Source organism: Lepisma saccharinum, chromosome 3 (genome assembly GCF_977018435.1).
Source record: "Lepisma saccharinum chromosome 3, izLepSacc3.1, whole genome shotgun sequence".
In the NCBI taxonomy this organism is placed as follows: Eukaryota; Metazoa; Arthropoda; class Insecta; order Zygentoma; family Lepismatidae; genus Lepisma; species Lepisma saccharinum.
In genome coordinates this window covers 58,903,677-58,921,118 of record NC_139231.1, presented here as the reverse complement: position 1 = coordinate 58,921,118, position 17,442 = coordinate 58,903,677, and the positions used below count along the sequence as shown (strand labels likewise).

The window sequence follows — 17,442 nt, the reverse complement described above, 5'->3', positions numbered from 1 at the left end:
TTCAGTTTTCATTAACATTTATTTATTTATTTACTTATTTATTTCACTTTTTAGCTCAATTATTACCAGCTGAGTTCACACATAAACGGAAAACAGATCTTAATATTTCTAATGTTTATGCTCTCCTACAAGCGAAAAACAGAAACAAGAATTTAGGACAACAACAATGTATATCTAGTTTTCCCGTATCCCGCTCATTTCTAGGTTTCTCCTTTTTCCCCTTCCTGTTAGTTTTTTGCTTCAGAATTCCCTGTTCCTGGAAAAAACCTCCTTGAAACACCAAATTTCCTTTGCAGTCAACCATTCATACCCGACAACGCTGGAGCCCCTCCACTTGCAGGACCTGTCTCTCGCTGGTGCGTATTCAGTGAAGCCAACCCAAGCATAATGGTGCTAAATCTCGCAAAAGTTTAAAAAGTCGTTTGTAAGTTGGAGATATAAATAAAACAACAGGGCTGCTTTTCGTTGTGGTTGAATTTTCTCAAACTTTTCACATAACGTCGAACCCATGCCGTTGGTTGAACCATTCGAATTTATATTTGTTTATGTTATAAATTAATATTTATAATATGAAAATCCCAGAACAATTTAGTAGTATGTAGCATAATTTTGGAGTTTAAACGACACCATGGATGTCCAGAAGGGGCAAGGGGAGGAGACACTTCCTGAAAAATGAATGTCAACCATTTTCACACATATAATTTCATTTCAGTCACATCAAATTGTTAATTATTGTAAGGGCGTTGCAGAAAAATGTTAACTTCAAATTGAATTAGTATATTTTGAGAAGGGAAATATACCTAGTTTACCCCAACCCCTGAAAAAAAAAAAAAATACTTTGCTTAATCCTCCCTGGTGGAAAGAAATACTGCGGACGTCCATGAACAACCCTTTTTTAAACATGAGGTTTGCAACGCTGCTGTAAGCCTCTGTCCGTAGGTTTACACACCTAGGGTTTCGACGTGCTCTTCTCCATCCAGATACGATGGGCGACGGTAGGCACTGCTCCTTCGCGGTCAGAAATTTGTAAGGCAACATTCAGACGGCTTACAACTTTCCCCAAGCAGAAGGCGGGAGTTCTCATGTGCCATCTGGTGCTGAAGTGTTGCAATCTAACAAACAGGATCTCGAAGACTGGTATCGGGCTGAGATGAACTTTTAAGATTTTACGAATTTTGCCGTATAATTACATACATTTTACTAGAACTAATAAAGTGTAAGCCCGGCTTACACGGCTTACATGGACGCTCCGTGCCTGCTGATAACCAAAGTGTTCCCACATTTCAAAATTGCAAGCTTTGTTCAAGTATGCTGCATCAATAAATGCAAACGATTTATCTAAAAATTTCTGATACTTTTTCTTTTTTGTTTCTTGGATATATGATCTTTTTATTTGTGTTAAATGATCATTTCTAGCATGATTTGAGGAAAACAACCTGAAAAAAAAACACTATGACTTGTCTACATTCACTATTTTTAGTATTATAAACTCTGATAAGCCTTTTCTTTACAAGTATACAAAAAAATTTTGACAATCATAGAACCTCACAAGTATTTAAAGCAATAATTTACATTTATTTTCTGAAAAAGACAACACATTTTGACTGGGTTTTTTGGTGTTTTTTTGTGAAAAAAAAAACCTGGGAAGAAAAAAAAGCCCACCCGGAATGATAACCCACACACGTCACATATGTATGGTTTCAGGCCTTCGCGTATCCTAATGTATTCCCGCAATGATGATTTGCACGAGAAATACTTATCGCACACATTACACTGAACTTTCTTTTGGCCTTCCGAAATAACCAGCCCAGAAAAATCGCCAGCAGCATTCAGCTCGTTTCGTGTGTGGCAGAATAGATAATTAAATGGTTAAATTGTTATTTTTTTAGAAATGGCTAAGCAACAAATTGATATAAATTTGGTTAAAATGGCATGGAACATTAAGAGCATGAATAAACTCTTCTTGCAACAAATACTGTACGTAAAAACTCCATGTAACTTGTATTTTTTTCCCACAAAAGTTATAGGCAATCATTATATAATTGTGTAAGAAGAAAATTCAACCATAGCTATTAGTACTATGAATTTAAACATGAATGAACTACATATTCAGGTTCCTCATGGTATGTATAGGGTATTCCATTTAATACTGAATTAGTAAATTTTATATTTCTACCTTTTAATAACTGTTAATATTTCATATTGTTTATTTTGCACAATTATAAATAGTGAAAAATTGGTATTTTGACCAACTTGGAACTGCTATTTGTAGGAATTTCAATACCAGTCCAACAATAATTTTAAGCACAGAAGAGAGAGAGAGAGAGTATTTGAGATTTGTTTTATTGTTCTCTTAATGGGACAATTAACTCCCCATAATTACATGAATAAATATTACATATTCGTAGTACATCAACTGTGAGTGGTCATATGTTTTTTCATGTGTTTCTTTGATGTATACACATCTCCACAATATTCACATACACAAGACTTATCTCGTGTGTGCTTTCCTTTATGCCTAGTCAACATTTGTTCTGTTCTGAAAAATTTTCCACATGTTGCACATGAGAACTCTGTGGAATGCTTCCGAGAATGGACTTGCAAGTGCTCCCTCCTGCGAAATTTCTTCAGGCAGAAGCTGCACGGAAAGGCAAATGTTTCTGAATGAATCTTCTTGTGTTGTTTCAGACACTCTAACAATGTGAAGTCCTTGCCGCAAACATTACATACATATGGCTTCTCGCCCGTGTGGTACCTCCGATGCGAGTCCCGGTATGCTCTCCTCATAAACTTCTTACCGCAAAAATCACATGCAAATGGCTTGTTGCCAGAGTGAATCCTGTAATGCATGTTCAAATGAGATGATGCACGGAATGATAATCCACACACATCACATATGTATGGTTTCAGGCCTTCGTGTATCCTAATGTGTTCCCGCAATGAGGATTTGCACGCGAAATGCTTATCGCACACATTACACTGAACTTTCTTTTGACCTTCCGAAATAACCAGCCCAGAAAAATCGCCAGCAGCATTCAGCTCGTTTCGTGTGTGGCAGAATTTGTGCGTAACAAGCGAATGATAATTGGGGAAAGTGATATTACAGACTTTGCAATCATAGGATTTTTGCTCATGCTGATTCTTGTGGTGGCTAACGAGAGTTTTCTCCTTTGTAAATCTCTTTCCACACTCTCCACACTCGAAGGGACGTATCTTTGTATGATTAATGTGGCAGTTATACTTATGATTGTAAAAGTGAGTAGCACCAACAATTTTTCTTCCACAAAAATCACACAAAAAGGTTGCATTATGACTTTCTACATGTGACTCAAGTTTCTCCTCACTTGTGAATCTTTTTTTGCATTTCGAGCAAGCAAACTCTTTCAACTCAGAAGTGTGCTTAACTTCAGGGGGTTCCTTCAAAGCATGTTTCTTTAGAACACTTGTAAGTCTTAGAGTAATTGGGCTCTTCTTCAGAGCATGTTTCTTCAAAACACTTTGAAGTCTTACAGTAACCGGGCTCTTCTTCAGAGCATGTTTCTTCAGAACACTTTGAAGTCTTACAGTAACTGGGCTCTTCTTCAGAGCATGTTTCTTCAGGACACTTTGAAGTCTTACAGTAACTGGGCTTATTTTCACAGGTGCCTTAAACCAGGCACATTTTACAGGAATGATCTTGAAGTTTTTGTTCTGTGTCTTTATCTTGAATGCATTTCCCGATGGAATTAAAGGTTTAAACTTCTCAGAACAACTACCCACGGATTCAATCTTCACTGCAGATTTGAGTAAATCAGTGTTGGTATTTTGGTCTGGAGCACACAAACTATCCCTGACGATACCACACTCCTCCATAGTGTTGGACAAATCTAGTATGGGTTCTTTCCTGCAACAAACAGGATGATACTATAAAATAAATATGACCAATAACAAAATATGTAAACTAGGAAGAGCTGATACTTATATATTAACTCACATCAATAGCATGTTAGAATTAAAGCTTGGCTCACGCTACATATCATAATATTAGAAAAGATACTCACTTTGGCCAGTCATAAGAGGTTGTAAGGTTCACTTGCCTTTTTCAGAGAACAGAACAAATATGCTAATGAATGCAATATTAAAATATGTGTATATTTTTGTCCCTGCATGGGGATAAAAACATGTACATGCTAATGTTTAGGATTTATCCCTGAAGAAGAAAAGCCAAGTGATATTGATAGTATCAGTTAAAAATTTGGTCACTATTGTTGATTAACCTTTAGGTGGGCCCTTTCTTTCTAAAGAGTTCTAAAATGTGGGCTTCTCAAATGCTTGGAAATACCTTTAAAAAAATTCATAGAATGAGAACAATTTGCCATAGAGAGTCGAGGTTTGTCTTGTTTCAGATGGGATAACTAAGGCTTTCACAGGAGATACAATGTAATTTCATATTCCATCTCAATACAGGCACAATTAGAAGAAAAGGATAATTTATTCACAAATTCCTTTTTGGGGAGCTGCTGCAGTTCCCACATTAATTCAAAGTGAACAGAAAAATTCCAAAATGTAGCATTACTATGTAACTACAATCATTCTAACTATACTTGAAAATTGTCCCATAGGTTCTTATAAAAATATACAGTGGAACCTCGATTTTACAACATTTTGCTATGTTGGGACCATCAAGATGGGTATAATGCAGGACAATGTAAAATCTGGAGACATAAAATCGGAGTTCCACTGTAATTAGTATCTATTATCAATAGCAAAAAAAGTAGTATTTATAAATAAACTACTGGTTCAAGCAAAGGTTGTGTAACCTAGTTGCTTGGATTTATGTACCACAAAAGACTGCTCTTTGAGAAACTATTGTAGGATTTTTTTTAAAAAAATCTGTAAAAAATATTTAAAAACCCAAAATTTTCCTCAATATATATTTTTTTACACTTTCGCCTGCCTTTGGCTGACCACTATTTAGCCCATGATGTCAAAAATGGTTTGTAACAGTAGGACATATACAGTATATACATACGTATATATGCATGGTACCTACAATATTTACATAGCTTTTGGGTAGACTAAGATACTTATCTGCAATTATTGTGCTTTCATTAGTATTGCATAATCCATTTATTTTATATATATATATATATTTACGATGAACTATTATCAATAAAACTTTGCGTGGTTGTAGGGTCCCAAGAGTACTACATATCAGAATTTCTTTATTCACACTGGTTTACTGTGGGGGTCACAAGAGCTCTTCAAATAGGATTTAAAATATATTCTTCAAATTCTTTTTTTGGAACGGGATACCATAATGTCCCTTTTCACAAGAGACATTCATCTTATCTTACCACCATTCACCCTCATCTTCGTGATTAGCCAGAAGGGGCAGAAAAGTGCTAGTTCTCCCTTTCTTTCTCTCGATTGAGTAAAATAAAGTAAATCAAATTCAAAACTAAATCAGTCATTGTGATAGCAAAAATTCTTGACCACAAGTATAATCTCTCGACATTTTATTGATTTCTTTAGTTTTCTTGACTTTTTTGACTGGTAGATACCCTGCTCTACTACTGAAGATGCAGTATTTATGAAAGAATGGCCATATTTTCAAAAACGAAAAGTAGGACACTTACACAAAGCCCTGCTTTCATTTTTTTCACACTGGTTTTCTGGTCTCCCATTCCAAAAAAATGCATACATACATAAAATCAATGTTGGGAAAATACCACTTACATATGTATGTGTGTGTATAAACAAAAATGGTTTGAACCAAGATAGTTCACATTTAATGGTTTTCATTCCCTTAAAACAGTGCTCAAAATGGAGAAAATGCTGGGAGGCATTACTTCACTTTCTTCATTGTTCTATGCTGAACTAAACCAGCAACCTGTCCTGTGTATTTAGGTATTTCCACTTCGAGCAATGCTTTAAAGTAACATGTGAAGAGTTTTCAACTTTCTCAAATGGAAACAAGTCCTCTGCACAAGACAAATACAGAAAAATTGTAACAGCTGTAAAGGAGATCAAAAGCTTCCTATTATCAAAAGTGAGTCATGTTTATTTGTCTAAGAAACAAACAATAAAATTATAATGCAATGCACAAGTTTTATTCCAATCAAATTTTGTGAAATAGAATTCCATTGCCCTAAGTTCTAACAGAAAGTTTTTTTTTATCAATTATGAACAATATGTGAACAGCCCCGATAAGTCGAAACTCAAAGTTGAAACCTTCACACAATTGTTAATTACAATTGTACCCTAATTTGAAAATGTTCCAAATTTCATGAGCCGATTAAATAAAAAATAAATAATAAAAAAGTAGGCTTTGGTTGCGAGCAATTCATTTGGTACAAATTGCAAAAGCTTACATACCGTTTGTGTCCGACATAAATAACTTTGTTATTTTCTGTAGGGCTGGCCCCATCTGCTAACATGCTCTGATCTTTGGCTGTATTCTTCTCAACCTCCCTCTCTTTTGTTTCACTTTCCTTCAGGCAGCATGTTTCAAGCTGAGAACACAAATTGAAAATAATATTTATTATTTACGTTGTGTTGTCATGTTAGAAAAAGGAACCTCGAAATATGGAAGTTCACCGTGCAAAATTTTTACCATGTTTACCACACCAAACCATGAATGTTTTGTTTTGTTTGCATGAACTCTAGTGGTTATGCAAACATATACAAAAGTCCTGGGATCTGAATATTTTTAGAAGAATAAACTGCATAAGATTTGCTGATGACATGGCATTATTCGCTGAGGATGAAATAACCATAAATAGTATGTTAGAAGAGTTAAACAGCAGCTGTGAGCAGTATGGGATGAAGATTAATGTAAAGAAGACAAAGGCAATGGTTATAGGACGGAAACCAAGGAATATTAATGTGAGAGCAAACAGTGAAAGAATCCAGCAAGTGGATAGCTTCAAGTACCTCGGATGCACTATAAGCAGTGACATGAGCTGCAACCAAGAAGTGAAAATGAGAATCGCAATAGCAAAAGAAGCTTTCAATAGAAGAAAAAATGTTTTTTGTGGACCCATGGACATAGGTCTAAGGAAGAGATTAGTGAAATGTTTTGTGTGGAGTGTAGCACTATATGGTGCAGAAACCTGGACGTTGAGAAGAAATGAAGAGAAACGACTCGAAGCTTTTGAAATGTGGACATGGCGAAAAATGGAGCGTGTAAAATGGACGGACAAGGTAAGAAACGAAGCCGTACTGAAAAGAGTTGGTGAAAAAAGATCTATACTGGAGACCATCAAGAAGAGGAAAAGAAACTGGTTAGGACACTGTCTAAGAAGAAACTGCCTGCTAAGAGATGCCTTGGAGGGAATGGTTGAAGGAAGAAAAGTCCGTGGAAGAAAGAGATATCAGCTTATGGATGATATTAAATTAACTGGGTCGTATGCTATTACGAAGCGTAAGGCAGAGAACAGGGAAAGCTGGAGATTGCAGTGAAAAACCTGCCAATTAGGCAGAAAACAATGAATGAATGAATGAATGAATTTATTTATCACCCCCATACAACCAAACCCAAATTTAACATTCCTGGATTTTTACGTTTTTCTGTATTGTACACTGAATCTTTTTGATCTCAATAAAGCAACATGTTATTAATAAAAAAGGTAAAGTGCTCCCCTGTGCATAGCACCATGCCATGAAGGCGTATAAGGGGTGTGGGGGTAACGCCCCACACTTTCTTGATCCGGTCGTAGGTGGGGTGATGTGATCAGCATCACGCCCCTGACTGCCTTTACCCCTCAGGGTTTCCCACAGGTACCCATGTTATTCGATGCTGGGTGGGCGCCGGGGCCGCTTCCATCGTTAGAAAAGTCCCCACATTTTAAATTTTACCATCTTGGTCCCTGAGAGACATACAAACAAGGTTCCACTGTTCTTGGATATCAATCATGATTTTTTTTTTGGCCGTTCCAAATTTGAAATGTACTATACTTTTGTATCTTAATACTATATAAGATGGGCTAACGTGGAATTTTAAAGTATACAGATCAAATACCAATATAAATCAGTGTATAAACTTACAGTAAAATTCTTTGCAAGTGGCTAAGTTATCAAAATAAACTTTGACCTGTATATAAAAGCTATGTTCCTTCTGTAGCATAATTTTTCTACATTCTTGATGTTTTCATGCTACAAATGTGCATCTCTGCCAATAGATACATTGCAGTATTGAAATGTGATAAGGTAAATGTTTCCTGTGTTCACTGCATCATGGCATGAAAAAGGCTTTTGTATTCAAATCAAAGTTCATAAAATGATAACCGATACTTGACCAATCTGATAAAAAAAACTGCAAACGTCTCATGAAGAACCAGAATGGTTCATTCACCTCCTTCATTAATGCATCTAACTATGCAACTGTATTGATTTTTGCATTCAAAATGGAAACTGTGTGTTTAGGCAGTTACTTTGCAAAACCAGGATACATGAATTATACCTAAATATTCATTAATAAAGAAACAAGATGGAAGATTTTTCAAACTCCACTTTATGATATTTACAGAAAAATCAGTTCTGTAATATTATTGGTATATTTCCCTACACATTGCTCTATAATGTTATGATTTGTTGTTTTTGTGTGTGTTTACATAATGCCCACACTGGTGGCAATTCAATTTAATGATTTACCTCTTGTACACTGATCAGCTTTGGAGCAGCCTCTTTAGAACTTTTCACTACTTCTTCATTCATGTGATTCACATCGCTCTTTGAGTCTATGGGTTCACCAGCTTCTTCAAAGTCTTCCAACTCTACAAAATAATTATCAGATGAAGTATCATTGCAGAAGTCAAAATCCTGTCCATTTGATTGTTCTGTATGTTGCTTCTTATGGTCCACTGCACCCTGCAGCACAAAAAACGTTTACTGCAAATTAATGAGTGGGTTAAAAAGAAGGATAAGAGGAAAGGGATGGGGGCATTGCCCAATCCAGATATAACAAGGAACACGGAACAAAGTGTGGAGAAGTATTGTGTAGCGCTTACTCTCAGAAGTGTGAAAAGATACACCAATTCTTTGTGGAAATTAAAGCAAAAACTGCAGGCTTGGCTGTGACTTAAACCGGAGTGTCTGGCATGCTAGGCCATTGCTCTACCAATCGAGCCACCAAGGCAGCTCTGATTTCTCATCATTTATCCGCTTCCGCTGTTTTACCTGTATAAAATGGTCTCGGTCAGTGATACAGCGTGGAGATTCTGTTGCCCTCGAAACACTGACAATAGGTATCATCAATGTTTCAAAAACACCAGATTCTATAGCAGTATCACTGACACTTTCACAAAGGTAAAAGAGCGGACTTGAAAAATCACAAAACCAGGGAGTAGTTAAGTTGTTAGAGCAATGACACAGTATGGCAGAGACCTGGGTTCAAGTCCTGGTTGAGTCTGCAATTTTTGCTTAAATTTTCCACATAGGAAATCTCCTGTTCATGCCAGATTACAAGGAAATTAATTCTAGTTCAACCTACTCTGTAATTTGTATTGTAAGTTAATAATATTTATAAGGGAAATGAATTCCATGATCCTTTTTCACCAGGGGTGCCCATCCCCCCAAAATCATATCAAACCGTATTGTAATCCCCACAAAGTATTTAATTACAACAGTGTGTCTACCGAAAATAACTTTATTCTTAGCTTTACTGAACACTATACTTGATCTACCCATCCTGCTCCTCCCTAAACAGGGGTGCCCAATACACAAGACTGGTCCTAAAATCGTTCATCATAATCCCTCCAAAATAGTTTGGATGAATATGTAATAATTAATGTCTATTTGAAAGCAATACCATGTTAACTGTCCATATTTTTTTAATTGTTCGATTTTCGAAAAAACTTAAAGCTAGCACACTCATTGATTAAAATGCAGTAAATTTAATTATGCAAATATGCATGTAAATAATGTTTGTGAGTGGGTTTATAAAACTCACAATTTGAGTATTTAACACAAATTGTTACACAACTTAAGATAAAGATAGAAAATTCAACCTTGGCAAACCAAATAACATGCTCCAGCTGTACAACCGATTCAATTATTGTTTCATGAGACATTACAGAACCCTTATCTAGAAATTCTTAAGCTCAAGGCGATAATATGGTTCCTCGTTCAAAAAAATCACCCCCGTTTTCTTGGGGTAAATATAATTATTTTAGTAACCCATAACAGTAATTACATGGATTTTATCTTTCGTGCAAATTTAACTGGTTAAAGTAAAATTTTCCTGTGACAAGAAGTTAGAAATGTGGATTTGTTACATTTTTGTTCCAAATGATGCACCTGCTTTAAATTAAGCAGCATACCAACACTAAGCATATATTTTAAGAAGTGATGTTATTAATGAATATCAAGAATATTGTTAATGTCTTGTAATGCAGCTATAGTATACTTCACATTCACCTCAGAAAAACACCAAACACGCATTCTCGTAACACATCATTGCAAGCGAAGTGAGCAAGAAAATTGTTACATCCATTTCTTTGCAGGCTTTCAAGAACATTAATTTAATGGGGTGTCAATACTTTCTTAGGATCCCAAGATATTTAGTCTTTTCCAGCTTTCTTTTGGCACGTTTGTGGTCGAAAACGTGTGGATACCATACCGCTAAATACAGTCTCTAAAATTTAATGTTCGAGCTCTCTCTCCACTACAGAAATCCCTTGACAATCTAAGATTTAACACTTTATCAAGAGCTTCCTATCTCCCCCTTTAAATTTCATACTCAATCCTACCACCAAAATTTCCATGCCAAGTTTAGACTTACTGTTGACATTGAAGAGTGGATATTACCTCCTCCAAAAAATTAATTCTCAGTTTCCACACAAGAATTTCCACAACAGTTTAAGGCAATAGTAATACACAAGAATTGGATACCCCCTCAATTTAATGCTCAATCCCCCTCTAACTAAAATACCCGCCATAATCTAAGACCTATAGTTAGATACTGCTCCATAAACATTTAATTTAGACCCCCCGTCAGAACCCACGTGTCAATTAAGGCCTATATGTAAGAGTTGGATATCCCCCCCCCCTTCCTTTTGATAATACCCTTAAATACTTTTTCTTCATCAAATGGATTAAATATGGTGCATTTAAAAAGTAAAATTTTTACGTATATTTTAGAAAAATATATAAATGTTGAATTTTATATTATTTGAAGGGGAAAAAATCCCCCCCAAATCTTGATGGTGCAGACTGTGCCATAAATCCCCCCTGTGGGCACCCCTGCCTTTGACAATTAAAAATAGCCCCTGAGACAATGTCTTATACCAGGCCATTTTTTGAGACTGTACTCGGTTACCAGGTTCCGATCCCTGCTGATTTTTAATAAGGCCATTGTAATAAATCATAAAAACTCTTACAGTACATTTTAATTACTATGGGTGTAGCTGGTACCAATTTGTTCTTCAGAACATTAATAAATCCTAGGTATATATGTATTTCATAGAAAGTATACCATACCAATCTCCCAGAGTTTAGTCTTAAATTTTCATAAGTTGACATATGATAAGACCATGAGGTCCAAAATTAATGCAAATTTGGTTGATTTCATGTGTACAGATCAGCAAATACCTAAACTTGTCCAAATAGCATAAGTACAATACAATAATATGTTTTAAAGCACATGAAAATCATAAGCATTCTAACATTTTGAAAAAAAAAAAACAGTAAAATCTGCCCATGTTGATTATTGTATCCAACCCCTTCAATTACTCCATTTTAGCCTCATTATGATTTTGAACTGGGTTCAGTTCCTGAGGTGATGAATGCATGTTGGATTTTTCTTGCATAAAATAGCTCTGGGGAACATGCCCACCTATAATCAATGAGAACCTAGCAAGAGCTGGGAATGCCACAGCTGGAGATTGGTGTTGCTCGCATGACCTCTTTGTTGCCAAGAGTGAGAACCTTCATGTCTTCATGGCATGATGCAATATGCAGGGGAAAGCGTTACATTTTTTTTTAATCTCTTTAGTATATGCATTTTAAGTTCACAGTGCAAGAAGTAACCTTAAATAAGCTTACCTTTACATCAAAAATGCCCAAGCAGAGCATTTTCAGTTTCTTGTCAGCCTCGATGCAACACCTTACAAGGTCATGGCAAGCATTCAGTGTGCTAAGGCACGATATGCAGACTTTCAGAGGGAGTACATCAGTGGAGGCCACCTTGGAAAAGGAAGAAGCCTTTAGTGCTGTAAATCCTATGTCTAACTGCAAATGTATACATATATGTATTAGGAATGTTGTGACAAGCACAATAGTTACAATGTTGTGTTATGATGAGTTATAATGAGTTTGTAATGTGAATTTATGAACGTACGTGTTCAAAATTAAACAAATGACTATCGAATATAGTAAACAGTTTGTAAAAAGTTATGTACCATGTCTAAGTTATGAATACAAGAAATATTAATATTGGAATCTAGTTTTATGTTGATAAAAATGTGTAGGTTTCAATAATTTGGCGACCCAGTTTCCAGGATCCGAATTAGTAAGTGTTTAGCTATATGTTTATCTTAATAATATAGTTAAATAATGACAGATAAAGGGAAAAGATCAACACGAAAAGGACACACGATTGATGAAAGTTTGATTTCCGACAAGGCGGAAATCGACAATGCGGAAATCCACATAGAAAATGTGGGTTGTTGTAAGGATCCAGATAAGAATGCTAAGTGTATAACTTGTCGCAAGTGTGGAAAGTTATATCACTATAAACGTCTACAGTTAACAGCGTTTTATTCCAGTAATTCTGATACATTTGAACAGTACTTGTGCAAAGTATGTTTGGCCAGCATGGGACTGAACACAATAAAGATACTAATTTTAATGCATTATCGGAGACAATAATTCATAAAATGGAGACAATAATTCATAAAATGGAGACAATAATTCATAAAATGGAGACAATAATTCATAAAATGGATGACGTTTGGGTGCAGTTTACAGAAAGCCAAGAACAGATGAAACAGCAGCTTACAGACAGTCAAACACAGATGAAACAGCTTACAGACAGCCAAGAGCAGATGAAACAACAGCTTACAGACAGCCAAGCACAGATGAAAAATGAGGTAAAAAGAGGAATTAAGTGGTGTGCAGTCTAATATAGAATCACTTATTGCAAAGACTTCTACTCATCAGGAACATCTCACCGAACTAACGTCACAAGAGGAAGAACAAGTCTGTAATATAAGTGCTGTTAAAATTACACTAAATGAACAACAAGTATCTATTTCTCGCTTAGAAGATGAGATTGGTGATATTAAAACTAAAATAGGGCACATTAGTAGTACAAAAGTGTTAGCTCCTGATAATGATAATCCACCAACCGTTGATAAAATATCTGATGTGTCTGAAGCCAATCAAGTCAATGTAAATTCTCAAACTGCACAAACTACTCCAATAACAGCTTTAACTAGAAACCATGTTGAGAGAAAGAAGAAATTTGTTTCTTTTAAAGGCAAAAATACAAACGCAACTTCATCTGATACAGATGAAACAGATTTAGGGAGTGAAGATTCGAATACTACGCATGTAAAGGAAATGTACAAGGGCAAGAGAACGAAGAGAAGCAGATTAGTTAGGTAGCGTTATCAGGCCACCAATAATGTTAATTCTAAACAGTGTACAAGTGTTTCTTTCACTAATTCATATGTAACACGAGATTTATGCTGTTGTGATAGTTCATTACAAGAACAATTTAACACCGGTTCTGTTCACAACTTGCCTGAAAATTGTACTAGCAATGTCCATGCTTGTTTCCCAGGCTGTTCAACAAATACTATGACTACGGATTCTATTAACTGTAGTAGTCATACCAATTCCTGCCTATTATCAGTTTGCAGAAATGGTTGTGTGTTAGACAATAATTCTGAACGAATTAATGCTACATATAAACGTGGCACAGGTTTCACTACTGGCAGAAGTAATGTACACTTCATAAGTACGAATAATCAGGATAGCACAGTAGTAACTACAGTACCGTTTGTCCCAATGACACCTCGTCTTCAGAATTCGATGACTTCATTCAATAACCGTCCACCACAAGCATTAGTAACTGCCTGTAATGAGACTATGCAACACATATTAAAAGTGAGTGACTTGAACCTACTCCCACAGTTCGGGGGAAATTTAGAGAAACAATGTCCTAGAGACTATAATGATCAGTTAGTTTCAACATTCAATCTAATGGGAGTTCCGGAGGAATACAGACTGAATAGTATATATAAGTGATTTTACAGCAAGGCATTGTCATGGTATAATTTTCGTAATAAGAGATTTGAATGTTTTCAGAATTTCGTAGGAAAGTTTTTGCATCATTATGCTTCTGAACAAGTAGTACAAGCACAATTGGCAGCTCTACGAACAAGAAAATATGATCCTAATATTGATGAAAACTTAGCTACTTTTGCATTGAAACTCTATTCTGCGTATTCAAATTTGGAAGAAGACCCATCCGAATCTAATATGATTCAGTTAGTGTTGCGACTAATACTGAGAAATGTGTCAGAATATGTGCCATGTCATGACATACCAAGTATGGACAGACTAATATCTATTTTAGATAGAATTGATTTGGTTCATTCGGGAAAAAACAAGGCTTTTAGAGTTCCAGAGGACCAGGAAGAATTTATGAGAAGAAATAAGACAACCAAATTTCTGAACAACAAATCCAAACAATCATTCAATGTTGGACAAGTTTCTGTCAAAACGCCAGATTTTCGTAAGACCAGAAATTTTGCATATTGCCAAAATACCAAACCTACAACAATTGGTGGTACAAGAGGAATTTCAAGCAATGTTCAGCAATCAAATTCATGCTCAAATCAACTGATCCAAAATACCTTACAAACGGATGAAGGCTTTTCAACTCAGAATAGTGTTCAACCAAATACACAAAGTGGTTATAATAAACGTTCAGTAAGGAACCAACGGGGTAAATGTAATTAGAGCACAGTACAAAGCAACACTGAACAATCTAAACAACAGTATCATCCTTCTTTAGCTGAACCGTGGTTAAGGCCTTCGCAGAGTATGCAGATGAATCCATCTCAACCTTTACCTCACTGGAATGCAATTAATCCAAATTCCATGGTGCAATATCCTACTCAACCGTGGATATTCTCTCCCTGGACTACACCATTTACTTCTTGCAATAGTACAGTAACTCAGCGAAGCACATATCCAGCGAATAACTCTTTATGGTATGAGTAGAATGACAGCACTTCGTTCTTACGCGTCAGCAAAAATTCGATGCGACTGGTGTTATGTTACATCCGGTGTAGCGGGGTACGAGCGATTTTATTGTTGAGTCAGCAGAACGTGTCTGATCACGTTGAAGGCATCGGAAGCGGTGGGGGAGGGGGGTCAATGGATTTGTCACGTTGTTTCTTGATGTATGCTAACCTAACACGTGCGTATGTTTGTGTGTGTGTGTGTCTGTGGAGGAAATGCGCGCGCAACCATTGCGTATGATGCAAACACATGAAGAAATGATTTAAAGATGGCGCCGAATTTTGCTCTACCCCGAAAGCTTAGCGGCTAAGGTTATTGCTCTGTAAAACAAGAGGCGTCGAGGGTTCGATTCCTGGTAGAGTCAATATTGATTGATTGATAGATTGAGTTAGTTTTTTTTAAGTCCGTTTTACGCACGGTAAAACTAATCAGGATTGGACCTACAGTTGAAAAGTGGTGATTCGGACCACTATGTGCCTCCACCGAGTATCGAACCTGGGACCCTTTGATTACAATTCGACGATGTCAATATTGAATGGTCTCGATTAGCCTGTGTGTAAATAAAGCCAACAAAATGGTTAAGTTCGAAAATCGAGTTGGGTAAGTGGTTAATGTTGTCACCTGGCAATGAAGAGGTCGCGGGTTCGATTCTCTAGATAGTTAAATTAGGCCAATTGTTTAATCCCGCCATTATAGGTCCCGATTAGTCCATCTGTGCATAAATAGTATTTGAATAAAATCAATATGGCGGCCGCGTTTTGTGTTTAGCGGCGGCGACGGCGACCGGGCGCAGGGCGGGGCGGAGCGGGGCGAAGCGGGGCGGGGCGGAGCGAGGCGGCGCGGAGCGGGGCAGCGCGGAGCGAGGCAGCGTGGAGCGAGGCGGCGCGGAGCGGGGCAGCGCGGCGCGGGGGGTGTTTTTTATTCCGCGAGATGTTTTAACCAAGTGGTTGAGGGTTCGATTCCCAATGTTGGTGAAAATTGGATATTCAATTGTATTTGTTTAAAAGTTCCGATTAGCTTTTTGTGCACAAAGAGAAAATGAACTAATTGGAAATAGGATGTTTATGCTGTAATGAAAAGGTCCCCGGGTTCGATTCACAATGTCAAATTGGCTGATAATGATGTTGTTTTTAAAATAAAATAAAAAAGAAGTGTGTTGAGTCCCCATTAGTATTTAGGCAGGAACAGATATTAAAAATCAAAACAAAATGCCTTTTGATTACAACGCAAAGACTTTACCGCTAATGTATAAAGATAAATTAGAATCTGTTGTTTTGCCGTGTGGGGCCCCAGTACCGATTAGCTTAAATGCATAAAGAGTAGGTAAAATAAGCAAGATGGCCGTCACTATTGTTTTGTGATCAAAGAGGAGTCACAGGTTCGATTCAATCAAAGGAGGCAAGATTCTATGTTTCAATTCCATGTAAAAGTCTAAAGTTACGTTTCGATTAACCTCAATGCATAAAGAGGAATTAAACAAAAACAAGCAAAATGGCGACAGATGTGATAAAAGAAAAATTGAATTAGTTTTTTATAGTGACAAGAAAAAATAGCGAATCATTGTTAGAAATAGAATGAAAATAAAGATACTTGCCTTTGCGTGTCCAGCGCTGTGCAGAAAAGCTCTCATGCTTTATCTCCGACAAGTCCACAATACACATTTTTTTTTATTGTATAGTTAATTATTAATGTTGTTATTAACACAGATTCTTACCAGTGTGAAGAAAAGCTCTCATGCTTTATCTCCGACAAATTCACAATACACACTTTTTCATTATATAGTTAATTATTAATGTTGTTATTAACACCGAGTTTTACCAGTGTGAAGAAAAGCTCTCATGCTTTATCTTCGACAAGTCCACAATACACACTTTTTCATTATATAGTTAATTATTAATGTTGTTATTAACGATTGTTACCAGTAAAAATATAAACCATGAGGATTTTTAAAAGGGTGATAAGTGAAAAAAGCCAAGACATATATTTTATCCCTGTTTATTACCAATATTTACTAAATTCAAAAGAGCCGCACACACACACACACACACACACACATACATATGTAAAATGTTTATATTGTGTCACCAGTTTATCAGCATGTTATTTAACAAGTTTTTATTCTTCAAGTTTGTTCACTCACCCACATAAGGAATTGTGTCACTATCATATCCATTTTTTGCTGCAACCACTGAATTAAAATGTTTCACT

The 17,442-nt window shown here is 36.3% G+C and overlaps 1 protein-coding gene across 1 annotated transcript; it reads right to left on the bottom strand.

Annotated features, from left to right (window-relative positions):
* Positions 1-2,329: 2,329 nt before the first annotated feature.
* On the bottom strand, positions 2,330-12,162 carry LOC145985803 (uncharacterized). The gene is made up of 4 exons (XM_083119890.1): positions 12,025-12,162; positions 8,635-8,850; positions 6,358-6,494; positions 2,330-3,883 (listed from the first exon to the last, which is right to left on the bottom strand). The coding sequence occupies exons 1-4, from the start codon at positions 12,052-12,054 to the stop codon at positions 2,413-2,415; spliced, it is 1,854 nt and encodes a 617-aa protein (XP_082976016.1). The 5' UTR covers positions 12,055-12,162; the 3' UTR covers positions 2,330-2,412.
* Positions 12,163-17,442: the final 5,280 nt, after the last annotated feature.